Genomic DNA, 27497 nt, shown 5'->3' on the forward strand with positions numbered 1-27497 from the left:
TGTCCTCCCTACACACAGAGATCCAAATGTACAGCTGGGATCATTTGGTGCCCCTCAATGACAAGAAACACCCTAAGATGGGGACCTAATCTTCTCTGAGTTTTATTCTCAGTATGCCACTACACAGATGTCTATGCCACACGATGATTTATTTACGGGTTATACAATTTGTGAAGGCTGTGTATGAATACCATACATTTTTTTTATTTGCATTCCATTTTTTTTTAAAGGACAAACGTACACAAAAGCAGGGGGTCTAAAACCCCTTCCACTGTCATTACACTTTTATACAGTGCAGAATGAAACTTAAAATAGGTGTGCCACCGAACTGTACAGTCAGGCAAAAGGGGGTAGGGGGAGGAAATGACAAAAGCGTCCTTCATATTTATATTTTTATATATATAATATATAATTATATATAAAACATAGAGAAAATTGCTTTGCCATGCTGCTGCTTTTGACATTTACGATGGTTATTTCACACAGTCCCTACGGCAAATATTGCCAACACATTAACCACTTTAATACTGATTGACCAAGGCTGCTGTTGTGTTTTATTAAAATGTTGAATAAATAAAAGCGTGAGCCTTGTTTATCGTTTCCATTTTTAACCTTTATTTCTCAAAGTGCTTTTTCTTTGTAATTTGGTACTTTACTATTTAAAATAGGGTTGGGTACGGTCAAAAAGAAGTGGGGGGGTTTCTACAGGATTGTGAGATTGAGCACCCAGCCCAACATCCTCAGTTCTACTGTTGCATTTTCTGTGTGTTTGTGTGTGTGTCTGATCCTGCTTTTCAAATCCCCACCAACACCTGAAGGTAGAGAAGGCTTTGGAAACTCAACGCACAATTACGATCTAGGAAAGAAGATATGGGAAGAGCACCATCTCAGCACTCACTCAGATGTCTGGAGAGTCTGCCATTGCCCTGAATCAGAGGTCAAATATACAATGAGCCATATGTATATTTCATACTCAGTCCCTAAAATATAAGAAGAGAGGTTACAACTGGAAGCCAATTCTGGTTGCTGAATGAAGGACCCAGTGATGGACACCACATGAAAATGACTGTCGTTCACCATCGCGGTCTGCATTATTTGTGCTGCTTTCCTTTGTACAGCAGATCCCTGACCCTCAAATTTTATAATCCATTTCCATTAATGATCATTTAAAAGTGTGGAGAAATTGGGGGTAGGATATGTTTTTAAAAAGCAGAGTTCATTTGAATCCTATTCCTTTTTTTTAAGCGGGAGTGGGGAGGAAACCACACAGACTGAAAAGTGGAATTTGGAATTTTTACCAGATCACTGTTCTGAATGTACTGAGACCCAAGATGAAAGGACAATTGAGTACTTAGTGTTTTGGCATTGTGCTTCACCTTCCCCTACAAAAAAAAGCACACACAACACATCTTTGCTCCTCTTCAAGGCTTCCTTGAGAACAGCGTGTTCCTCTCTGTAGATGTTTTGAATATTCATATACCTCATGAGCAACTATCAGTCTAGTTTCTGGGGAGGTTCTTTGGCTCCTAAAGGGGCTTGTAGAAGGAAGTTCCACAGTTCTATACAGTTTTCACTTGGATCTTTGGGGATTGGCTGCCCCTCCAAGAAAGCTCACTCCCCAGCCCTACTGTCACATCACGCAAGGTTTGATGTCTTGGTATGTAACTTGCTGATGGTAGTAAGAGCCGCTACCTCCTGAATGCATGGAAGATGATGCCATGGCGTTGATGGAGAACACAAATTCTTTCCGGTCACACATGCTTGGAGATTGAGAATGGTACCGGATTCCTGAAAGAAAAGCAGAGAGCAGATTTAAGTGACTGTGAAGAAGACACGACACAGAGAGGAGGAGAAAAATATGTCACCCTGGAGATATGAAACTGAGGAATTAGAACCTAGATTATACTTTGCTTCAGCATGAATAGAAACTGTGGTCTGTCTCCAGACCTACTCAGAGGAAACCCACTGGAATTCATTAAGAGGATAGGTCCATTCATGTCAAAGGCTCTACTCTGAGTAGAACTTAGTTGGTGACATCCCGGTGGTCTTGCGTTCCACTACAGGTGTCAATCAACAAAGCTTGAGTGACTATGTTGATAGCAAATTCATTCCTTTAGGGTTATTCTGCATGCATGTTAAGCTTTAAGGGTTATCCCTGTTGGTCGATTACAGCATTGGTTTTTACAGTAGGAACAGAAGTTACCCAAGCCATTTTACTGCCTGTGGCAAAGGACAAGACCATGGGTAGGCAAACTAAGGCCCAGGGGCCAGATCCAGCCCAATCACCTTCTAAATCTGGCCTGCGGACGGTCTGGGAATCAGCATGTTTTTACATGAGTAGAATGTGTCCTTTTATTTAAAATGCATCTCTGGGTTATTTATGGGGCATAGGAATTCGTTCATTCCCCCCCCCAAAAAAAATAGTCCGGCCCCCTCAAGGTCTGAGGGACAGTGGACCGGCCCCCTGCTGAAAAAGTTTGCTGACCCCTGGACAAGACTGTGCATTCGCCATGCTGTGCACAAAATCTGACTAGGCTGGTGGTTGAATCCTACCTCAGCACTGGCGATGGAGCAGAGTCCTCCTCTGCACCCTAGCGCCGTACATTAGCTTAGGGGCTCCAGGGCGGACCACATGGCACACATATCCTAGCCACTTTCCGCCCCCCAGAATTTGCTGCTGAGACTTTTTCTTTTTAGTCAAGAGAGCAGAGGCAGCTGCTTACCGGTAATTCTGCCTCATTGAAGGAATACATAAGGAACACAGGAAGCTTTCTTCTACTGAGTCAGACCATTGGTTCATCTTGCTCAGTACTGTCAACACTATCTGTCAGTGGCAGTGGTTTGAGGCAGGAGACTCTCAACCCTACCTGGAAATACTGGACACTGAAGCTGGGAGCATCTGTATGTGAGGCCGATGATCCATCACTGAGATGTGTGTGGCCCTTTCCCTGATGTAAGATGCCCAAAGAAGTCCAGCTCTGAGGCAGAGTAGCTGCCTCACATAGATCATGTCTGAGGTTCAGTTTTTTACATTTCCAACACAAAAGGGACATCATGTAAGAAAAATGGGATAGAATTCTCTTTTCTTTCTTTCTTTCTTTCTTTCTTTCTTTCTTTCTTTCTTTCTTTGTCTGTCCTCTTTTTCATTTCTTTTTCTGCTTCCCTCCCTTTTTCCTTTTTCCCTTCTTCCTTTTCAGAACAGATTTTAGAAGCATTTCTTTTACTCCAGTGTACTATAAAAGGATACTTTGTATTGGGTATGAACTTTTGTATACCTTTGGGCAAGGATCTATATTAACAGGAGACTGGAAAGCTACTACCAGGTATGATCAAGGATAATAAATGGGTAACAGAAGCTGTGCAACTTGCTATCCTCCACATACTGGGACTTACCAGGTACTTCACAGCCTCTATGTTGTGTTTTAGTTGCAAGCAGGGAGCAAAACCTGAAGATTTACTGAGTTTTCATTAGGCTGAAATTAGCTGGGGGGGAGAAGCAGAGTGGGGAGAGGATGACGACTTCAGTAGGCCTGAGCTACGTAAGCCAGTCATCTGACTCAGTAGAAGGGCAGATTCCAATGTGGCTGAGTTCCACTTCTGGCATGCGCGGGTGGAATTTTTGAACACATCTCCCCTTCATCCCTTGAACAGTAGAACCTCAAGCCATATCACAAACTGCTTCTGAAACTCTGTAGTAGTAGTTACAGCAACCTGCAACGGCAACCTGCCATACAGAAGCTGAGGGTGCTTCTCTTGGAGAAACACAATTCCACAGACTTGCTGCTTGTCTACAGCTGGTTACACAATTCAAGTCTGGAGCCTCACCTTTTTCCACCTCAGTTTATGGTGACAATAGTCACCAGTCCACAAGATCTCCCCCTGGGAGGGGCTTCATCAACCCCTTGGAATCTGTTAGACCCAGCTAGGTGATGTTATGGACTCTGAACTCTGCTGTTCTTAATCAGAGGAAATTCCCACTTGATTGGAATGGGAATTTTGCCCATTCGCAAATAGCAGGATGGGATGGGACAGTCTGTTTCCTGGCTGGCCAAGGAAGGAGGACTGAGGGTTGGGCTTTTTTTTTTCTTTTTGGTGCTTGTGTGTATAGATTTGGCTTTCTTGATAAAGCTGGAGGACTTGCTTTCATTCAAGCCAGAGGAAAAACAAGCCCTGGCTTTTAATTATTTCTAGGGTTAAATTACTACTGTACTCCAATGAAGACTTGCAATGAACATAAACAAAACCTATCAGGTTTTGGACCACAGTCAGACATTTTATTAAAAGCAGATATTAACCTTGCTCCTTCTTCTGAAAAGGAACATACCTTTCTTCTACCCACCCATTCATTTGCATGGCTGGTGATACAGGATCAGGGCAGGCCTTTGCAGTAACTTGTGGGGGAAATTATCTGTGGATCCACATCTGCTGATAGTATTTAAATATACTTATTTCATTGTAAAATCTAATCAGTCTGGAACATTGGTTCCTAATTAACAAATTTCATAGAACACTTCCTCACACAGTAACTGGATTACTCATATTTAGCGGTTAACAACTTGCAATGGATAGAATTAGCATTCCTCTCCCTTTCAGAATTGTAAACCCTTTCCGTTTTTAAAATAACAGCCCTATCTCTACCCATCTATAGAGCAGTTACACCATATAAGGACTGCACAATGGACTTATTTAAGTGATTTTTAAAAAAAAAAACACTTTTGCGCCTATATGACAATAGAATAATTTATTAATTAATTGGTTGTCCTTTTCATGGTGATTTAACCAAGTAAAGAACTGACAAAAATTATTATTAGTAGTAGTAGTAGTAGTAGTAGTAATTTGCCTTTTGTAAATGTTGTTTTTTGCATGCCTTCTGTGGCCATCCCCCCCATTTAAAAATGGATTATTTGGTTTCCAAACTCATGTAGCAGAAGTCAGAATGATATCCAGGATTTATAACTCCCCCATTTGTCCAGAATGTATTTTTTAAAAAATAAAATGCTCCTCCCCTTTATGTTGCTAAAAAAAACCAAGCAGGTTAAAGAAACAGTAGGAGACGTCAGTTTTTATATTTCGAAGGTGAGGTGATTGCTATAGTTATTTTTTTAAAAAAGTAAACCCCCACCCTTAGGCTGTAAAAAATAAGCTTGAATTTCCTCCCAACTTTCCATAATTTTTCTCTGTTCATCTCCTTTATTTCCCACGCGCCTTTTTGCTCCCCCCTATTGCTACTAGTTGTCCTTAACTCTACCTGATGCCCCGGACCAAACAGAGGTGAGAAGACCTGTCGGGTCAGTAGACCGCTCCATTTGAAGCAAGGAGGAACGGCTGGAGTCGGAGTCAGAACCAGGGAGTCAGAAGAGGTGGCTCGCCGTGATAACGCCTCCCTATCTGATTGCCCAGCTGCTAAAACTAGAGGGGAGCTGTTAAAATACAAAGGATTCTACCCCCAACCGTAAAAAAAAATCCTCTCTTCTAACAGAAGCAACACCACAGGACCCCACCCGCAAAAAGGCCACAGGGAGGAGGAATTCTTTAAAAGTCTTTGGACTCTGCGCTTTCGCTAGCCGCGGCCTTTCGGCGCATCAGGCTAATTCTTTTTCCGAGCACAACTTTTCCACGTTTGTTTCGGCTATTTTATTTTTTAGGTCTCTGAATGCTTGCAAGCTTTTCTTTACTCCCCCCCCCCCAAAAAAAAAAACACAACAACTTTTGTCTGCTGAAAATACATTTTCCCTCTTTTCCCTCTTCTTCCCCTACAAACTGGGAAAAGAAAATCAAACTAACGCTTGTCTTCTCGCCTCTTAACACCCCTTATCTTTCCACTCCAGTGACCAACAGAGACCTTGTCAATTTCCCCCTGCTGGGCTGGTCAGTTTCAAGCCATTATTCCCTCCTCTTAGTATGATCCCTCCTCATCCCAATGCTATTAAGACTTGTTGGGTGAGTGGGGGGTGGGTCTCCCCATCCCAATCACCATTTTCATGTTTTTTGCAAAATCGAAACTAATCACGCAGTGTCCCTTTTTCTCTTACGGCCTCCGCTGCAAAGATGTCTCGCCCTCCTGGAACGCGAAAGAATCCGGCCAAGGTAAGCAATGTCGAGAATGCAGAGGGGCTGTTGGGAGCGGGGAGGGGGGTAATTTGGAGAGCAGACAGCGGGGTGGGGGAATAAAATAATAATAAACAAAACCGCCCTAACAAAGCTGGTTGAGGCAAAGAAAGATGTTTTGTCTACAAAGGAGAGTTCAAAAGGGCAACTGAAATTAGGCAGTCAGTAAAATACTGACACAGGATTGACTCCTTTGCAGAGATCAGCTCTGGGAAAGAACGTGTGGGGAGCAATTTTAAGTAGAAGATTGTATAAAGAGAATCAAGAGGTGGAATATATTGGATGGTGATGATGGTTGTTGTTGTTATTATTATTATCATCATCATCATCATTTTTGAAAATCTGTTTCGTTTCCTTGGGAGAAATTGACAGCGCAGTCCTATGTGCATCTTTCCAGGTAAGTGCGTGTAGGAATGCAGCTTTAAGTTCACACTTTGATCACTGGGATATTTTTAAGGGCTTGGTTTTGGCTTGAGCTAGACTAAAATTACTCCTTGTCACCACTGCTGTCGTTAATTGCTGCAGTGGCACTCTGTTCGGTTTTGAATTGATGAGACCGGTCAGTATTAGAAGTGCTAATTAAATAGGATTACTATTAATAATTACTAAAGTCGTTGTTGCCTCAAAAGGAGGTGGTGCTAAACCGGGTTAATAAATTGTTGGGGAGAAAAAACAAAACAAGTAGTAACAAGAGTTCTATAGCGTCTTAAAGGTTAACCAATTTTGTCCGCCATAAGCTTTCTGGGCTGCATCCCACGTCGCCAGATAGCTGCCACAATAAATAGTAATATTTCAGGTGCCACAGGACTCAGTATCGTTCCTGGTGTTAATAATAATAATAATAATAAGAAGAAGAAGAAGAAGAAGAAGAACAACAACAACAACAACGGGGACGACAAGGAAATTAATTATACCATCATTTTTTTACTTCAGGACAATATTTTCGTATATGCGGTTAAGGCAATTGGCATTAAGATATATTGACACAACTTACTTACTGATGTTAATGCAACTATGAACAGGTTTTCTTTCTGCCACGTTTGAGGTAGGGACTATACTAGGATTAATTCTCTGACGCCCCAGAAAATAAAACCGAACTTCAACCATATTTCACAAATCACGCTGTTTCTTGTTTTGAAATATGCTCCTTTCTATGAAGTAAAACCGCGTCGTGTTTATTAGGGAACCGCAGCGAGGAAATAAAAGTGACGCAATGACAAATCTGTGAGGCCCCGTACAATTCCAGGGTTTGCGCGCATACATTAACCGAAGCGTAGGTAGGTATTGCTGCAACTGTATTTAGACTACACTCCTACTAAAATCTATGGGAATTTCCCTATTTATTCCATAACTGGATCCCTAAAACGCGTTACATCTTTATGGCACTATATAAGAGCATTTTTTAAACTCAATCTGCAATGCTTAATGGATTTCACTGGCATCAAACCATCAATATATAATAGTTTCTAAGCTTCTACACATACAATCATTGATAAGGTCCATGGAATATTATCCGTAATGTTATTCGGAATAGTATCAATAGGGCCGAAGCAGATTTAATTATTCCTAACGCACCTACTTAATGGGTAGCCTTAGATTTCCCTTAGAGAACGGGGGCGCGCGAAGGTGGAGTGGATAGGAGGGAAACCTCATCAATCCCACAAACTTCAAGTCAACTACTCTGACTAAACGGAGGCAAAACATATAAAAAGGCTCCCACAATATTTATGTACATTGCTTCAAAATATATCATCTTCTCCCATTCTTGAGAACACCGGATCTGTATTTATGGGTACGATTTTCAGAGGGCTAAAAAACTTTTGGAGCTGCCCTCTCCCACAATTGAATTTATTCCTTTTCTCTATAAGCAAAACAACTGGAGGAGGATTGGCGGCTGAAACTGGGTAGTGGTGGGGAATATCCCCCATTTTCTGCTCACGATCCCTATTTTTCTAGCTATACATCCACAATCTTGCTTACTCCCCATATCCAACCCTTTGACCCCTGTTAATCGGCCCTCCCTCGCTCCAGTACCCTCTGATCTCACATAAATCTCACGCGCACCCTTACTTCACTTTGGAACAACCTCTACAGCTCCTAAAGCGTATCTTTCCCCTCACAGCAGGGGGACTGACTTCTGATGTCCCTGATCCGCTTGGGTTCATCCAGTCACCTGGATAACTTATCACCTAACCATACAGTCAGGATTTCCCCACATTTTCAAAGCGTACCAGCATTCGTTTAATAGGAAATGGGGCCGAATTGTTTCCAGGTTTATTCCGGGGGGGGGGGGCGTATTTTTGGTCAGGTGTCACATATTTTAGCCTACATAAAAGTGAACACGGAACTTGTTTGTTACGGATCCTTAAGAAACCTATTGTTCCGTTGCTTGTAACTGGGTGCTCAGAGGTCTGTTCGCAGGCACCCATTATACATTTGAGATTTCCTCCGGGTTTGCAGCGCTGGCCGCCTGCCCTTCTCTCTTTAGCTTTACAGCTCCTGGCTTCGGCTGTTCCCATAACCCCGAACAAAACCTTTAGCCTCTTGTTCTGCGCTAAGCGCTCCCCAAATTCTGGGCATGTTTCCTTCCCTGTTCCAGTTTAGCGCGGCCTGATCGCCGCTCTCTCTCGCGATCTCCAGCCCCCCCCCGCCCCCGGCGCTCAGGGACGCCCATCCCCACACCAGCCCGGCCTTACCTTGTAGTTCTGCCGTGTTGTGACTGTTTTGGTGCAAGTAAGGTTGCTCCAGGGAGTGCGTGGACAAGCCCGACGAGAGCGGGTTCCCTGCCGGATTGCAAGGCGACAGAGGCTGCTGTTTGATGTAGGAAGCTCCGCTGTTCAAACCCGGCGCTGCGGAGGGCGCCCAAGCGGACGGCGCCGTGCTGGAATAGACGGAGTGGGGCTCCATCACGCCACCTCCGGGGAGCAGGGGCGAGGCGGGCACCGAGCCGTCGTGGTGACCGTAGTCCCCTCCGGCGGAGCCTCCTCCACCTCCACCTCCACAGCTCCCCATATAGGAATGGTGCGCTCCGTTGGAGGACAAGTGGGGTACGGAGTGGCCGGCCAGTCCCATGCCGTCGACGTTCATCATGCCCAGGGCGCCGCCGTCTAGGGGGAGGCTGTTGGGCGGGCAAGAGGGCCCCTGGAAGCCGTAGCTGTCCGGGAGGTGGTTGAAATTCAAGTTCATCATGCTGTACATGGGCTTGAGGGCCTGGCATTTCCGCCTGAAGCCGCGGGGCCTCCGTCGGAAGGAGCCTTCTTCGAACATGAACTCGCTGGCCGGGTCGATGGTCCAGTAGTGGCCCTTGCCCGGCCGGCCCAGCCCTTTGGGCAGCTTGATGAAGCATTCGTTGAGCGAGAGGTTGTGGCGCACCGAGTTCTTCCAGCCCTGGTACGAGCCGCGGAAGAACGGGAAGCGGCTCTGCAGGAACTGATAGATCTCGCTCAGCGTCAGGCGCTTGGACGGCGAGCTCTGGATAGCCATGACAATCAAGGCGATGTAGGAGTAAGGCGGCTTCTCCGGCCGTCGGATGCCCGCGTTGGACTTCTTCGCTTTGGTGCCGCCGCCGCTGCCTCCTCCTCCGCTGCCGCCTCCGCCGCTGCTGCTACTGCTGGGGGTCGAGGAGGTGGTGGAGGACGCCGATTCCATGACTGCTCCCAGCTGCTGCTGCTGCGCCTTGTCGGAGGCTGTCGACATCGGAAAAGCCTCGGCCTCGGCAGGAGGAGGAGGGGGTCGAGAGGAAGGAGCGCGCAGCAGTCCTGCGGTCATCGACGGCTCCCGTTCGCCGCCCCCTCCCTAAAGGACTGGCTCCTGGGCGGAACAGGGAGGGAGGTCTGAGCTCCCCCGTCCCGCTCCCAGGTCTTTCTCTCTCCTGCGCCCTTGCTTTTCCTCCAGAGAGTTGCGTAAAAGCGCTGCGAGCCGGAATGCAGAAGAAACGGAGCCGATCCCAGTCGCCTTCTCTTTCAGTCCAAGCTAAGCTGCGGGCTCCTGTCCCTGACTAACAGGGAGTGGAGGTGGGGAGACAGAGCCAAGGCCGTGGGAGAGGGGAGACGAGGAGACAGCTGTCCGCTGGACCCCCGGACGCGAAGCAAAGCCTCCTCTACCTGGAAAAGGCGCGTCTCCAAACCCGCCGCCACCCGCCCCTCTTCCGCACGATCCAAGCCAGCAGAGAGGCTGTGTCCGAGCCTTCTGCTCCTAATCCGGCGTTCCAAGCGGGAAAAGACTTCCTCCTCCTCCTTCTCTTTTCCCTCCTCCTCTTCGCCCTTCCCCCTTCCCCCGTTTCTCAGGCTTCGCGGGAGGCGCGGGCTTTCTCCCCCCACGCTCCCCACCCCCTGCCTGACCAGCGTTTCCTCCCAGCTCTCCCCCACCCGCCACCCCACCCGGCCTCCCAGGCTTCTGCCAGCGAGGAGTTGCTGCTGCTGCTGCTACTGCTGCTGCTGCTTCTCAGCCCGGTGAGTCGCGGGTTCTGCCCCCAACCGAAGCGGTTGCCTTTAACTTTTATCTCAAGTCAGCGGGCGCCTGGCGGCTCTTGACAGCACGACGTAAGAGGCAGGAGGAGTCCCCGCCTCCCCTTCCCTTCCCTCCCCGGCCCGCCAGGCAAGTTGCTCCCCCTCCCTCCCTCCCTCCTCCCCTCTTTCTTCCTAGTCTCTTTTCCGCGTCTTAGCTCAACATTGGTGGGCGCTGTAAGGGGCTTCGCTCCAACCAAACGGAGGGATTCAATGCTGCCACCATCACCCCTCTGCCGATCCCACCTTGTCCTGATGCAGAAGAAGGATCTCCCCCCCCCCCCCCAATTTCTAGGCTCCACCCGAACCCGTATAATTCCTTCACACGCACACACGTGTTCACCACCTCCTCACTGGAGGACAGGGGGTTTTAATTGACCCTATGGGTTCACCCCTTCCTCATCACCCCAAACCCTAAATCTATGGTGTGAATATATTCGGAGTAATCTGTTGTGGGCATGCCGGTGTGGGTAATTAGGAGGGGATCCTAAATCCATTTACTTTACTTCGTTTGTGTGTGTGTGTGTATTTTAGGCCGGGATCCTTAGGCCGTCCCTCCTTTGGGAACGATCGGCGGGACTTGCTCCCGAGGTGTAAACCAGACTCGGGTCCGTCCACCTAAGTAGTCCTGAGCGCACGGAATGAATGGAGCGCGTTGTGTTTAAATCGACGGGTGCTACTTGGGTTTGAAGACTATCTGGGCGTTCCGTACATGATTCTGGATTAACTAGCTGCTAAATCGCTTCCCAAACTCTATTTCTCTGACACCCACATATAAACATCCCAACGATCCTCCGCTCTTTTTGGTTTCAACTGCTCTTAATACTTCGTCCAAAGAAAATCTTTCTCTGTGTCCAGAGACTACTTTCTGCTTGTCCATTTCCAAACGTGTTGAAAGGCCACTTAGATCCTAACCTTCCTCTATTTTCACACACCCTCCCCTGCCTCATTTCTTTGCTACGCAAAACCAGTTGGTAATACTCGCGAGGAAGCGATTTCCCTGTGGCCTTGTTTTGCGGACAAAAAAGAGAGAAAGAAATTAAGAAGTCTGTGTGCGCGCGCAGAGGAATAAACACAAACATCCCTCCCTAACAGCGAGACGTTTGCTAGAAATTGACCAGTTAATTGAACGCATTAGAAAAAAGGACCAGCAGTTTTGTTTATACACAAATGAGACACACCAAAAATTAAAGTGATTCCCGGATCTCCCCTGCCACCAAGGGGATCTCTCTTGAAAGGCGGTAAGTTTGGAACTCACCCACTTTTAAAAATCAAGTTTCTGATTTCTTTGCGAGATAGACGCAGACAAGGGGCAGGATGTTTATATAGCGCAACGTAAACAAGTTCCCGGGCCTTTTTTAATAAAATGAAAACGTCCGGAGTTTCTTCCAGTGGCCCACAGCTTATATTGCTGATTGTTTGGGGCTTTTCTTCCACCCACCCCATACATTCCCATCCCAAATATTTTCTTCTGTAAAAAAAAACAAAACAAAAACCGTACTGGACGCGTTGGTTATTACTTGATTCTACAGATTCTCAAAGACACTCGCACAAAACGTGCTTCCTAAAAGCGTCCCCAAAAAACATTCCCAACCCACATTTAGAGAAGGGTGGGTGTCCACCGTCCCCTCCCTATCATTTTTTTTTTTACTATCTTTTTTAAACTCTCGGGAGAATCTTTTCATCCGCTTCCCAGCCTGCCACTCACTCATCAAGGTAAGTCACTTCCAGATTTTGTCACCCTCTTTTCCAGGCGCGCGTGGTAAATTTAGCGCAATTAAGCTGTTAAAGGGGTCTAAGTGTGGGTGAGATTGGAGGTGAGGGGGGGCAGTTTAGCTTTCGCACTTAATCGCTGGAGTGGGGTGATGTGTGGAGAGAGAGGGGGGGAACAGATCTGCTGTTTCTTTATTGAAAAGATGGTGAGGGCCTAGAGAAGCATTTGTTGTTTCAAAGCATTATTTAAAATACACTTATAAAATTAAAGAGTTAGAGAAGAAACTAAGAGTAAACCCGAAGTCACAGCCGATTTTGAGAGAAATTAAACTTCACCAGGCACAATATTCCAAACTGATAAATCAGGAAATAGAATGGAAGATTAAATCAATGAAACAAAAAACATTTGAATCGGCTAATAAATGTGGGAAACTGCTGGCATGGCAGTTGAAGAAGAGACAAAAGCTGAACGTAGTAACAAATTTGGAAATAGAAGGAAGGAATATTCAGAACCCGGTGGAAATTAGAAAATGTTTCCAGAAATATTTTAAGAAATTATACACTCAAGGGCCACAAAAGGAGGAAGAGATTGCAAAATTTTTGGAGAAAAATGGACTTAAAAAACTATCACAAGAAAATAGATCACTCCTGAATAGTAAAATAACACGACTAGAGATAGAACAGGCCATTCAGAATATGAAGTTGGGCAAGTCTCCAGGGCCAGATGGCTTGACCTCCAAGTACTATAAGACATTAAGTGACTATTTGATTCAACCATTGATGGAGGTCAGCAATGAAATTATGGAGGGAAAGAAGGCGCCTGAATCGTGGAAGGAAGCTTTCATCACATTGATACCAAAATCAGAAACTGAAAAGACACAACTTAAGAACTACCGCCCCATTTCCCTTTTAAATGTGGATTACAAAATATTTGCTGACGTTTTGGCAGGAAGACTCAAAAGAGTTTTAAATGAGATAATTCATAAAGACCAGGCAGGCTTTCTCCCAGGAAGACATTTATTTGCTAATACAAGGAACATTATTGACATTTTGGAACTTTTGCAAACAAATATTAACACGAAAGCAGTTCTAATTTTTATAGACGCGGAGAAGGCCTTCGATAATATTTCTTGGAAATTTATGAAGGGGAATTTAAAAGAAATGGGAGTGGGGCGGGGTTTTGAAAATGGGATTGACGCGATTTATTCAGAACAAAAGGCAAAACTGATAGTTAACAATGTGGTTACAGAAGAGTTTAAGATTGAAAAAGGGACACGACAAGGCTGCCCGATTTCCCCCTTGCTGTTCATTTCTGTCCTGGAGGTGCTCTTGAACTTGATTAGAGGGGACCGGTTGGTGCAAGGGATTCAGATCGGAGTGAAACAATATAAACTTAAAGCTTTTGCAGATGACCTTGTTTTGACATTGCAAGAGCCAGAATCTAGCACAAAAAGAGTGTTACAATTGATTCAGGACTTTGGTCGGGTAGCGGGCTTTAAACTAAACAAACAGAAAACTAAGGTGTTGGGAAAAAACTTGACAGATGCAGAGTCAGAACGGTTTCAGAGAGAAACAGAACTAGCTGTGGTTAAAAAAGTAAAGTACCTAGGGGTAAACATAACAGCAAAAAATCTGAGTCTATTTAAGGATAATTATGAAAAATGTTGGTCTGAAATTAAGAGAGACTTGGACAGTTGGTCAAAATTGAAGCTTTCTTTGTTAGGCCGAATTGCTGCTATTAAGATGAATGTATTGCCTAAGATGTTGTTTTTATTTCAAACATTGCAAATTGTGGATAAGACGGAGTGCTTCAGGAAGTGGCAGAGAGATATTTCTAAATTTGTCTGGCAGGGCAAAAAGCCCAGAATTAAGTTTAAGATATTAACTGATGCGAAAGAAAGAGGGGGCTTTGCCCTGCCAGACTTAAGGTTGTACTATGAAGCCGCAGCTTTCTGCTGGCTAAAAGACTGGCTACTTCTAGAGGACACTGATGTGTTAGATTTAGAAGGTTTTAACAATGCATTTGGCTGGCATGCATACTTATGGTATGATAAAGTTAAGATCAATAAGGCCTTTAAGAACCATATTGTCAGGAAAGCAGTGTTTAATGTCTGGACAAAATACAAAGACCTATTGGAAAATAAAACTCCAAGATGGCTATCACCTCTGGAGGCTAAGGCCCGAAAAAGACCCAATATGGAGGCCAAATGGCCGAAATATTGGGAAATAATAGAGAAAGAGGGCAACAATTGGAAATTGCAGAGTTTGGAAAAAATGAAAGACAAAGTGCGAGACTGGTTACATTACGCTCAGATTCAAGAAATTTTTAAAAAGGATAAAAAGTTAGGATTCCAGGTGGAGAAATCGAAGTTGGAAACAGAATTGTTAGAACCTAAGACTAAAGTACTTTCAAGAATGTATAACTTGCTGTTGAAATGGAATACACAAGATGAAATGGTTAAGTCGGCCATGATAAAGTGGGCACAGGATATTGGGCATAATATTATGTTTGAGGATTGGGAAAGGTTGTGGACCACGGGGATGAACTTCACGGCATGTAATGCTCTGAAGGAAAATGTAATGAAAATGATATATAGGTGGTACATGACCCCAGTTAAACTAGCCAAAATATGCCATGTGCCAGACAACAAATGTTGGAAATGTAAGGAAAATGAAGGAACATTCTTTCACCTCTGGTGGACTTGTCCCAGGGTGAAGGTCTTCTGGGAAATGATATATAATGAGCTGAAAAAGGTATTTAAGTATACCTTCCTTAAGAAACCAGAGGCCTTCCTCCTGGGCATTGTCGGCCAGATGGTGCCAAAGAAGGACCGAACATTCTTTTTGTACGCAACAGCAGCAGCAAGGATACTTATCGCCAAGAAGTGGAAAACTCAAGATCTACCCACTCTGGAAGAATGGCAGATGCAGCTGATGGACTATATGCAACTGGCTGAGATGACTGGCAGAATTCGAGACCTGGGAGAAGAGAGGGTGGAAGAAGATTGGAGGAAATTTAAGATTTATTTACAAAAATATTGTGATTTGGTGGAAAGTTAAGTAGGATGTTTGATCATAAATAATTGGCCACCACAAAATCGGATCGAAATGGGATGTAAAGTGAGATTAAGGGAAACTAATTTACAGAGGATTATATTTAAATAAGTGGTTATAAAATTTGCAAATTAGATGATAAATTGCTGGGAAAAATTTATGATGATGAAAATGGCAGCGGGAGATGTGAGGAAGTCCAAAGAAGTCATGAAACTCTGTTGAGATAAAAGAAAGGTTGTTTATTTTTGTACTTTATTTTGTAAAAACCCCTAATAAAAATTTATTAAAATACACTTATAATGCTCCTTATGGAGAGAGAATTCCTGGCTGGTGGCGGGGCACGCACCCCATTCACTTCCCTCTGTTACCCCGTTTCCTTTTAAAATGCTTTTTTTAAAAAAAAAATATTGTTGCCCCTTTTTCAAAAGAAAACTTGAGATCCCAATCTAAGATCCTTCTGGGAAGGGCGAATTGCAAGCAGACGTTAGCAGCCTATGGGGCGCCTCACACATCTGTGAGACCCAAGGAGAGCAATTTCACTTCAGAAACAGTTTCTATCCTGTTTTCACTCCCTGATAAAAGAAGACGTAGGGTGGCAAGCTTTGTGTGGTGTGAGAAGGAGAAGCTAAGAAAAAAATCCAGTCTTCGCAATTGCAACAGAAATGACTCCTGCCTGGAACACACAAGTGCGGATATCTCCAGATACAACGTGGGGGGTGTAAGGAAGAGGGAATGGTACATTTATGTCCCACCCAAGTCTCTTTGCAACTAGAAGACAGAACGTGATCACCAAAGTTCACCAGAAAATTTTCCTTTCGTAAACCTTATTGAAATGAATTGAGATGGTGGTGAAGGACAGTCAGTCTCATCAAAAGGGTGTGCTGGTTTAATGCTGCTTTCCTAAAGGCACTGACAACAGCTAGTGCGTCCCATCGAATTCCAGAGGTCTCTCGATAAAATGCTTTGGGGGTTTTAGGATAGGGTTTAGGATAGGATGTGTTATAAAGTGGTGGATTATCGAGGGAGCCGATTTGCTAGGAAAGGGGTCGAGGAAAAATCGGTGCCCATGCTTGCCTGTCGACCGCATTATCCCAGAAACCAACGCAATGTGCAATACAATAAAATAGATTTTTTAAAAAAGAAAACCACACTGTAGAGATAAACTCAAAGGAGAAACACTGACTTCTTCTTGTCTGCAATGAGATCGCGCTGGCTCGGAGCCCAGCAGCTTCTCCTCAGCTGCTTTGAGGATCCCCATGGTAGGAGTGCGGTGCGCTTTTGCGCATTTATAGGGGGAAATGTTCGCACAGCGGTGAAAGGGGAAACGATCGTGATTCAAATCAGGACGTTTATACAAAGCTGTCAAAACAGACATTTCCCCAGTTATCTTAAAAAACCCACAGACTGAACCTTGTTTGTTTGTTTGTTTGTTTGTTTGTTCGTTTGTTTAACCAGAGAAAGCCAAACTGCAGAGCAATCCTATGCAGGTTTACCTGGGAATAAACCCCGTTGAATACCGAGGCGGGGCCTTCAATAATAAGCAGGCACAGGTCTGCGCTGTTGGCACTGTACGCTTCTAGGGGCTGAGGCCTGCCGGCGTCTTTGCCTTATATTACATAAACGGAGGGCATGGAATTCACAGCAAAGCCAAACAGGACAATCATAATAAATAATTACTGTTTTAAAAACAGCATGGAATCCACCATGTGAAAACAACCTACGTTGAACGTAGGGCCACGTTGAAAATCTATTTGGAAAGTTGGTCGTGACTAAGAAAAGCCCCCCTGATTTCTGTGGGAACTGACCTAAGTCCGGATTAAAATCTATGTGTTTTCCCCTGTCAGAAAACAGCACATATATTCACAAACCCTTCCTTTTTGTAGCCTAGAGTTCCTTTCGCTCTTGCCCAGCAGACAAATCTCTGCTTTTATTCGCTTGGGCTATAATTAAAATTTCCTCTTCCATTCTTCCACCGGCTCAGCAACCGGCTGTGTTCCCTGTAATATCGCATTCCTAAATGCAGTCACTCGGTAGGGGGATCGGGACCTTGACTCCACCCGAACAATGAAGGCTTCTCTACCCTTTTACCCTGAAGGCAGTCCCCCTCCCACGGCTTTTTCCGGGGTCAATGTGTTTAAAGGGCACAAGGAACCGAGCCGAAATAGTGCGTGTGTGCGTGTGTGTGTGTGTGTGTGTAGTGCATGTATATAGTATATATATAATAGTGCATATAAAGAGAGATCTGTAGATATATACGCTTCCTCGTAACCGCAAGACGTCATTGTAAGAAGGAACTCCGCTTTCAGGTTGTCAGAGTGGAAATAATGGAGGGGACCCCAAATCTAGGCATATTTATTTGGCAGGGGCACCCCCCCCCCATAGAAAATCAACGGGGCTTACTCCGAAATTTAAAACAACAATGTTTATGGCCCAGTTTTAGGCCGCCTGCGATGCCATCTTTAATACGCTTCATTTAAAGGAAAAACACCCGCCTCGCCCACAAAAAACACCTCATCCTTTTTTTTCCAAACACGAGTGAGCACGATCCGACCACAGCTGAGCAACGGGAGAGTTCAAATGCGTTTTTACAACTCTCTCCTCACTGAAACCATTGTAACGTCGACGTACTCCTCTGGTGCTGGGCCCTGTGTTGTTCTGAATGGAGAGGGAAATCTCTAGTCTTCTGGAACAGCAACCCCACCACCACCCTCCGCCAAACACACACACACACACACACACACACACACACACACCCTGTCCTTTATTTAGAAGTGGGTCCTATTGATCTAAGTGGAATATACTTCCAAGGAAGTATCCTTGGAATAATCACTCAAAGCTCCTTAAACTCCATCATCCAAGTTGGAAGTTGGCACCCTTGGTTTCAGTGCAATTTACTTCCAGGGAAGCGTGCTTAGAATAACCATCCAGGACTTCAACACTTCAGGAGACACGAAGCCTCTCTCCAGGTGGCTGCAGGCTGCAAAGAGATAGCTCAATCCGTCACCCCAGAGAAGCTGCAACACTTGACTCTAAACTCTTTTTTTGTAGTCCTTGTTTATTTCGATGGTACGAAAACCAGGCCGATTCTTAACCACACCGAGTTGGAACTGAAATGCAGTTGCTTTAAGTGGATCTTGTAAAAATCTAACTTGGCCGAGAAGGGCAGGAGAACTTAAGATACCTTTTGGATTGGAAACTCAGCGGGGCAGGCGCCCAACTCTTGTTTTTTTATATCCTGTTTTTCACACAGTCTAGGCAGCAATCCTAAGCACACTTCCTAAAAAAGCATTCAGACAGACTTGCTTCTGAGTAGACAGCACGATGAAAAAGAGTGTGTGTGTGTGTGTGTGTGTGTGCGCGTGTGTGTGTGTATACACCCTCTTCCAAGGTAGAATGGATTAACCCTGTTAGAAAAGGTGTTGAGAAAAGGTGCTGGTATTTTATGGACTAGATTTTCCATGCGTTATTTTAAATCCTATTTGAGAACATCACTCTCCTGCCTCAAGAGTTGTCCCCAAATGCGCTCTTAAATTCAAGGGCCTTGCTTTTCCTCACAGTGATACAGAGGATGGTACCGTGTATACCATTCGCCGCGGGCGCCCGGCGCTGTTTACAGAACGAAACCGGCTGAAACCCAAATACTCCGGCTTCACTCCTTGAGGTTCGAATCCGGAGCGGCGCGCTTTTCCTCCTGAGCTAGACCAACGGCCACCCTCCTCATTTATTACAGCTTGCTGTCCTAAGGGCACTCCTTGAAGAGGAAGCCCCATGGAAATCAATGGGACCTGCTTCTTAGCAAGCGGGCCTGTTTCAGACAGTCTCCTGGAGCCTAGGGAGAGATAGGAGGGTCACGAATGTAGGTGAAAACGCATAGATGTACACTTTCCTTTATTTTTCCAGATGTAGGGGAAGTAACCAGCTGGAGCAATTTTATTTTTGTATATTTATCCGTCGGCGCGGGATGTCTGCAAGATCTGCAGTGGCGCTTTTTCAAAAGAGATCTTCTAGCTCGTTGGAATGGATTTGCAAAAAGATCGATCCGAGGAGGGAGGAGAAAGCGGCAAAGATTTCTATATATTTATACACACAGAGAAATATACGTTTATCTGCAGATAAACGTGTGGCCCAAGTGTTTGCAAGCGCTCTTCCTCGCTCCGCGATATTTTTTTGTCCTAAAAAGAATCGAAGAATTATTTCCCCACCCCGCCTCCTCCTTTTCCCCCTGCAGGTATTTTCACTAGCTAATTGCTTAAGTGAAGGAGTCTTTGCTAGAAAGAAGACGTTGGGAGCGGGGAGGCGGAGGGTGGGGAGTGTAATCCGAGGCTGGAAATGTATCTGGCTAGTATTGTCAAAAGCAGATTTTGCAGGCAAAGGAAGGACGCGAGGGGGGTTGCTTCTTTGGAAAGGGGCCCGCATGTTTATCAAAGGTCAGACCACCCACGGGGAGGACGGAGTCAGACGCGCGTCCGCACTCGCTCCGGCCTCTCTGCCCTGGTTTTCATTAACACCAGGGAGCTGGTCCCGAACGAAAAAGACGCCTCTTCCCCCCAACCCACCCCCTCAGTCTCCTCCTGGGTCCCTCTACTTACTCGCCCCCCCCCCCAACCCTCGCAAAGCGATCCCATAACCGTTTACACAAGGCCAAGGGAGGTGAGTGGCACGATCCGGCTTGACCAGTTTGCTTCATCTGGAGATTACGCGAGAGACAGATATAAAATCATATATATGGTAACATGTTCCAACTTCAAGGTGTTGACAAGGAATTGCAGTCGAGCGAGGGGAGGTGGAAGGGAGCTGGATAGATTTTTGGCAGAGCTCTCCAGAAACGCAGCATCAAGCTTTCCAACGTGGGCAGAGGAGGAGGAGGGACCTTCTCACCACCTTCCTCGGTTGTTATGATCATCCACTCTCTGTGGTTTTGCCCCGGCTTCATGAACAACTGCCTGGAAGAGTGAGAACTGTCTGCATGTTCTAAATCCATCCTTGCAGATTCTCCCTCTTGCAATCCACTTTAGGTAATCCGGAATAACCACCGCTGCTTGTTGCCACACTTTTTATTTATTTTTATTTCATTTAGATATCACCTTTGCCTGCAAGGAGCTCAAGGCGGTGTACGTTGTTTTCCCTTCCCCTTTTTATCCTCACAGAACCCCTGTGTGGTAGGTTAGACTGGCCCAGAGCTTCATGGCTGAGTGAGGATTTCAGCCATGGTCTTCAAGGTCCTATTCCAACACTCTTAACTTTCACACCAGTAGATGAATATTATGTAAGCCTGCTGGACCTGTGCACACGTTGAAACCACTTTCAGACCTACTCAACTATCATTCAGCTGTGAGGAGCATGGAAAGCTACTTCATACCGAGACTATTGGTCTGTCTGAACTCTGTACTGCCTACAGTGACCAGAAGCAGCTCTGCAGGATTTCAAACATGGGTCTCCTTCAGCCCTGCCTGGGGAATGAACCTGGAACCTTCTGCATGCAAAGCAGTTGCTCTACCACTGAGCCAAGTCCCTCCCCTCCCTCCAAGAGAGGGCAGCTGTTCCAGGATTATTTAGATGCAGCTCTCACTGATTTCAATGGGACCTGCTTCTGGGTAAATGTGCCTAGTTTAATGATAAGGTCTGGGATAGATCCAACTCTGAAAGAAACTAAAGCAAAGGATGTCCGCTTTACTGTGCATTCATGATTATTGGTGCCCATGATGGTATCAGGGCTGTTATACATGATCCCCAGATGCTTTGGGATGGGCACACTGCTTTATTTCCATACATCTACCATAACTCTCTGCTGAATTCCTGGAACTCTTCATACCACAATTTTTCACAGTGTATTTTTTCTCCCTCATGCTTATTTTGCACTATTGTGCAGCAGTGCCCCTCTAGGGTGCAATAATGCTGCAACACTGGGGACACATTGCAGCACAACTCACAACGCAGAATGATGTGAGGGTCATCTTGTTCCTGGGGGTCATCTAGTCCGACCCCTTGCAATGCAGGCATCTCAGCGTGTTGCAGAATGCACCCACGAAAGGACCCCAGTCTAGAGGGGCCTTATGTCCCACAGCATTTTGCTAGCAGCAATGCAGAAATTATTCTATCAGTGACTTTAAGCCAGGTTGAGAGGCAGTGTACCTCTGAATACCAACTGCTGTGGAGCAGTAAGAAAAGTCTATTACAGTGGTACCTCGGGTTAAGAACTTAATTCATTCCGAAGGTCTGTTTCTTAACCTGAAACCGTTCTTAACCTGAAGCACCACTTTAGCTAATGGGGCCTTCTGCTGCAGCCATGCCGCTGCTGTGCAATTTCTTTTCTCATCCTGAAGCAAAGTTCTTAACCCGAGGTACTATTTCTGGGTTAGCAGAGTCTGTAACCTGAAGCGTCTGTAACCTGAAGTGTATGTAACCTGAGGTACCACTGTACTTGTGGGCTTTTCTGAGGAATTTACTGTCGGATGTGTTGGGCTGATGTGTCTGCTTGGGAAGGAGTAGATAGAAAAACCTCCAAGTTTCCAAAACTGTCCTTTAACTTGCGCTGATTTTCCCTTAAGTGCTAGATTGATACTCAGAAGAATTGCTGACCTTATTTCCTACTTCTATCTTCATCCTCACCTTGTGGGAGGAGACATCTTTGTACGTCTCTCCTGCTGACACAAGCATGTTTCAAGGCACCTCCACCTGACTTAGACAGAACCAATATATTTCTTACTAAGGATGTATTTTCTGCAATAAAGATAGCTTTCTTGTTTTCCTAAACTCAGATCCTCTGTGTGTTTATATACAGGGTAGTGTGTGGTCCCAACCAAGGAAGGATTTCAGTACATACTTCAAGGTTCTGCTGATACAACTCCAAATGACATCAACTAGCTTGGGGTTTCCTAAACTTGGGTCACCAGCTGTTTTTGGACTACAACTCCTATCATCCCTAGCTTGCAGGACCAGTGGTCAGGGATGATAGGACTTGTAGTTCAAAAACAGCTGGAGACCCAAGTTTGGGAAACCCTGAACTAGCTGGCCTCTGCTGGAAGCAGGATGCTGGGCCACTGGTCTCATTCCAAAGAGCTCCACATGAAATGGTAGAGAGGAAAGGGACCTAGTCCAACCCTCTGCTCACTGCAGGACCTACAGTGCAGGATATGATGGCACATCAGTGTGCACTGAAATCCCTCCTCGTAGGAGGACACTTTACCCCAGATGTAATCTCACTGAGATTTAAATATGGAAAAAAGAAGCCTAATTTTGTTATTGGAAGTACTTGTCGGACAGGGAAGATCCTACTTCCAGCAAAGTAAAAAGTCCATACCTGCATCTTCATTTCTGCAAGAGAGAGATAAAGGGGGGGGGGGAGGTGTCATCTCCCCAAGTGGGATGAAGGAGGAGGAGGAGGAAGAAGTGAGGTCAGCAACCCTGAGAGTTTCAGACTAACACTTGGAGAAAGGTCAGTGCAGGTTAGGTCAGAAGGACAGTCTAGGAAGCTTGGATGCTCCTCTCTCTATAAACTTTCTCCCCATGCAAACCCACCAGCCTTAATAGAAGCTGAGTTGTATGCATCCCAAAACTTCATCCAACAGATGGCCCTGGCCCACCGTGCTTCACAGTAGGCAATAGCTCAGTTGGCAGAGCATCTACTGTACATGCAGAAGGTGCCAGGTTCAATCCCTGGTAGGACTGGCAGAGCAGCCCACCTGAAACCCAGGAGAAGCCACTGTCAGTCCGTGTAGGCAATACTGAGCCAGACTGACCAGTAACTCTGGGGGGGAAAGACAGCTCCCAATATTCCTATTCACGGCTCTCTCTGTTCCCACAACAGTCCCTGTGGTGAAAGTTATTACCCTATAATTTTCCCAAAGCCGTCTTATTTGTTATGGAATCTCCCATATGCAACTCAGACCTTCCTTGAGTCTGTATCTCTTTGTAGACCACAATAGAGAGTGCATTTTGTTGTGGTTTTTCCTCTGATGAATGTGGAAGAAACTTCAATATCAGCACAGATCAATATAGGCAGCAAAATTTGATGATGAAAAATTATCATTACTTTTGCAGGACCTTTTGCTGTTGTATATTCGTACTCTGCCCATTAATTTCATCTATATCTAATACCTGTATTACATGTTTTATCCCGTTAGCCCCTGCAGAATGAGTGAACTGTTTGTGAGAGCTTTGTCTGGTATAGGTTAATAAAAACCACGCGTCTAGTGCCTAGTATTGCCTCTAACCCTAACATAGGTGAGGAAGCAGGGTGGGTAGCATGTTAACAGTGAAATTAAGCCACCATGAAATGCAATAATTACAATACATTACTATTCGATTATTTAATTGCTTCTGTACATTATTTAAAACAACATTTCTGAATCACTTTTCATCATATGAGATTCCAGGGTTGTGTGTAGCATAGAAGGACAATTCAACAGGATACAAAACAAGTGAAATAAAGATAACACATCAGAGCTTAAATGTAGGCAAAATAAGCACAACAGCCATGATTGATTTATAAGGGGCAACATCTTAGCACAGGCAGGGCAGGAACCTCTTGTCTCTATTCATGCCCAAGCAGACAAAACCAAATGTGTGTTTCTGCATGCACATCACTGAAAAGGGGAGAGGGGAGCGTCTTCCTTACGAAATCACCCCCCCCCCCAAAAAAATCACCTCCCTTCTGCCCCTCTTACATCCAATTTATTCTCCTTTCTTTCTCATCTCTCTTTACCGCCCCTTCCCCGGTATTTATATCCCTGATTATGAGGTTATCATAACTGGAATGCTTTGCAGAGTTGCTGGCGGCGTCCCAAATCTCTGTTCCATTCAAAGGCAAAAGACAAGAGACGAGGAGAGGGGGAGGGAGGGAGGAATTGCGACAGAAGTGGAGAATTGGGAGGGGCTGGGGAGAAGTTCCTCTGAAACACTTCTCCAAAAAGTGTCCCCCCCCCACCCACGCAATCTGCGTGTGTGGCCCACGCTGCTTTATCTCGTTCCAGCTCCCGAGGCTTAGCCTAGAATCTTGCTTTGAGGAGGGGCGAGGGTCGTCCTGCCAGCAGCCCTTTCCAGAGCGTGTAAAACGGATCCACCGCCAACGTGGATCTTGGAAGATCTCTCTCAGTTGGTGATGGAGGGAGGCGGGGGTCAGATTTCTAGGATCTCACTGGACGGGATGAAAACACGCGACCCACCAGCCCTATCAAAGCTGCAATCCTTGTGGGTGGGGAAGTAACCACTCAGTTTCCTGGGAGGAAGCCCCATTGAACATGTTGAAGGACGCAGGAGCGTATGAAACTGCCTTAGTTAGGCCATCTAACTCCGTCTTGTCGACACTGACTGGCAGCGAGTCTTTCCAGAGCTTCAGACAGAAGACATTCCCAGCCCCGCCTGGAGATGCTGGGGATTGAACCCGGAGCTTTTCCCGTGCAAAACACGTACTGTTCCACAGACGGAGTTACCGCCCTTACTTACGAATAGACACAGCTAAGATCGCGCTGTAAGCCGTTCAAGTTCAGGTCCGCTAAGAATATGGAAATAAAGTTAGCACATGCTTATTGGGGAGTACGCCTTGAGTTCAAGGGAGCTTACTTTTGAGTAAACCTGCATAAAATAGGGGTTTGCCTGTCAATCGGCTTAGCTCCTGCTCCCCTCCCCGCTTCTCCTCCCCGCCCAAATCCTTGGACAGAGCTGGAAATAAGACCCTACAGATTACTTAAGTGATGGTTCGTGTGTCAGGCGCTGTACAGACAAAAATAAACAAGAGAGGCTGTCGCGGGTCTAACAGTCACTAAACGGCCTCCTGCAGCCAGCACAAATCTCTCTCCGGGAAGTGACAGCCCATGAAAAGTTTTGAGCGGGGTTTGAGCGAGATTTTGTGTTTGCAATGACCGATTAATCCGTCCGTAGTTTAGCAGCATAGTTTTAGAGGATGAGATCTTACATTAGATGCCACCAGTTTGAGTCTTGCTGAGAGAAGAGATCGGTTCTTTTCCGACCAGTATAGAAGAACACGAGTTTCACTGCGGGAAAATCAATCTAGGCAAACAGTGGCAGGGTCAGTGGAAATAGAACCGCACACGCATTGCCAAAGACTCAGCTCTTACGGATATCGATTTATTTTATGCACAGAATGCAGTGCAGCGAATGGACTCACCTTACCGATTCTATGCTTTATATGCGCGGCAGGCCAACTCTGAGAAGAGAGCTTCGTAGAAAAAGGAATCTGTTTATGTATTGAGCCTCTGGGATTTTCTGAATTGTATTTCACTTGCTGTGACGCCTCTTTGAATGGGGCTCGTGGGCGGAAAAGGGAAGGATATGAATTACTTACTGAAGCTGCAATCCTATAGACCTGGGATCGAGTCTCAGTGACCTCAGCGGGGCTTTGTTCTGAGTAGACCTGCATAGGATTGCGCTGTTGCAGGAAGAGTGTATAGAACGGCAAGCACAATGCTCTTCAGAAGGAAACCTGCCTGTTTGATTCTAACCGGCTTGCGCCCACGCAAGTGCGCATAGGATTGCAGCTTCACTTTTCATCCATTAGGGGCTATTCCTCTCAGGGCGCAGGCTTCCTTTCTTCAGTGTGTTCTGTTTCAGAGCAAGTCATCAGTGGATTCCCTTCTGAGTAGGAAGGCACTGGGTCGCATTTTGCAATATTCTTGTATGTATATAGGATCGCAGCAGCCTTATTTATTGGCTTAACGTTCATAAAACAAATCCTATCAAGGCTGTATTCTCCATGGTGTTTGATGATCTATTTATACATTTTCCAGTTCCTATTATGTTTCCTTCTTCACTCTCGGTTCTTCCTAGACTTTCCCCCGCATCTTAGAATAAGGCACCCTCCCCATTTTTTTTTCTATTCTGCACTCGAACCCATAGAATTCCTTCACACAAACAAACACGTGTTCACCTCCTTCCATCAATCAATAGAGGACAAGGGATTTCAACTGATGCTCTGGATTCACCCCCTCGTCCTTATCACCACAAACCCTAAATCTATGATGTGAAGATATTTGGAGCAATCTGTTGTGCGTCTGTGTCTGGGGGGGGGGGGGGTTGTGAAGCGTGCGGGGGGATCCTAAACCAATTTACTTTATTTTATACGTGCTTGGGGTATCAGAGAACACGTTTAAGATTGGAGGAATATTCATTAGTGTGAAACACACGTATTTTGTATGAAATGGGTTGTGGGTTGGGCTGGTAGTTTAGTTTAAGCATAAATAAATGAAGAGACATTAAGAGACAGGATTATCTCTATCTATCTATCTATCATGTATCTAACTATCGTCTATCATCTATCTATTCTGCACACCCCGAAAAAAGCAGCCTGTGTGCGTGAGTACACGTGAATGATTCATTACATCCGTGTGTATGTAGATTTAACTCCGAAATCCCCCAAAGTAAGCATACGTACTTAGAAAAGATATTTGCGTGAGGTCAACCGGCGCGTGCCTTGAGGTTTCAGCTTAAGGCAGCGGTGGGCAGTAGGTCTTCTCGCTAGAACCCTGTAAGAGGGGGATAGGAAGGGGAATCAGAAATCTGCTTCACTTTACCTCATGAGAAAGGGACAGAAACACGTCTCAGAAGTGTGGCCTGCAACTTGGAAGCAAACCTTTACGTCCCAACCCTCCTTTGATTGTCTAAGAGGAAACCGTCGGTTTCTTTCTTGTGTGTTGGAAATGATTTCAACAAGGATTTATATTTTTTATTTTATCTTCCGCGGTGTGCGCTTCTGAAGGCTTGGTCTAGGCGAGTTTAAAGAGGGATAGCAAGGCGCCGGCTAAATGGACATCCATTCAGGCAAAATAAGGACCGGCATTTATTTATTTATTTTAAAGTAAAGTTTGCAAATAAAACTGCACCTCCTCGTTCCGGAGTTATTTTGGAGGGATCGGATGGTTTGTTTTCTGCCTAGTGTCAGGTCATATCGGCCTCTTCTAATGAGAGAGTTGAAATGTATTCGCCTCAAGAGGTCGATTTTCAGCTGGTGTTGAAGAGAACAAAGGGAACCATTTCGTGTTCTGTCTGACAGCTAAATAAACTCCATCCTCCTCTCTCACACACCCCAGTCCTTTTCACTTTATAAAGCATAACCCACCTTCGTTGCTTGGTTTCTGAACCGGGGCGGGAAATCTGATTGCA

General features: G+C 45.4%; 1 protein-coding gene and 1 long non-coding RNA gene across 3 annotated transcripts in view; one reads left to right on the top strand and one right to left on the bottom strand.

The window, feature by feature from the left end:
- Positions 1–588: 588 nt before the first annotated feature.
- On the bottom strand, positions 589–10072 carry FOXF1 (forkhead box F1). Its single transcript, XM_083753079.1, has 2 exons — positions 8805–10072; positions 589–1788 (listed from the first exon to the last, which is right to left on the bottom strand). Exons 1-2 carry the CDS (start codon positions 9874–9876, stop codon positions 1631–1633), a joined length of 1230 nt encoding a protein of 409 aa, XP_083609205.1. The 5' UTR covers positions 9877–10072; the 3' UTR covers positions 589–1630.
- A 1908-nt stretch (positions 10073–11980) lies between these two features.
- The window catches only part of LOC310850991, a 241424-nt gene continuing 225907 nt past the window's right edge, over positions 11981–27497 (top strand). For both annotated transcript variants that reach the window (XR_014567520.1, XR_014567521.1), the window contains exon 1: positions 11981–12329. This is a non-coding gene — a long non-coding RNA (uncharacterized lncRNA). The remainder of the gene's footprint in view (positions 12330–27497) is intronic.

Source organism: Podarcis gaigeae, assembly GCF_964106915.1.
Source record: "Podarcis gaigeae genome assembly, chromosome: 8".
Taxonomy (NCBI): domain Eukaryota; kingdom Metazoa; phylum Chordata; class Lepidosauria; order Squamata; family Lacertidae; genus Podarcis; species Podarcis gaigeae.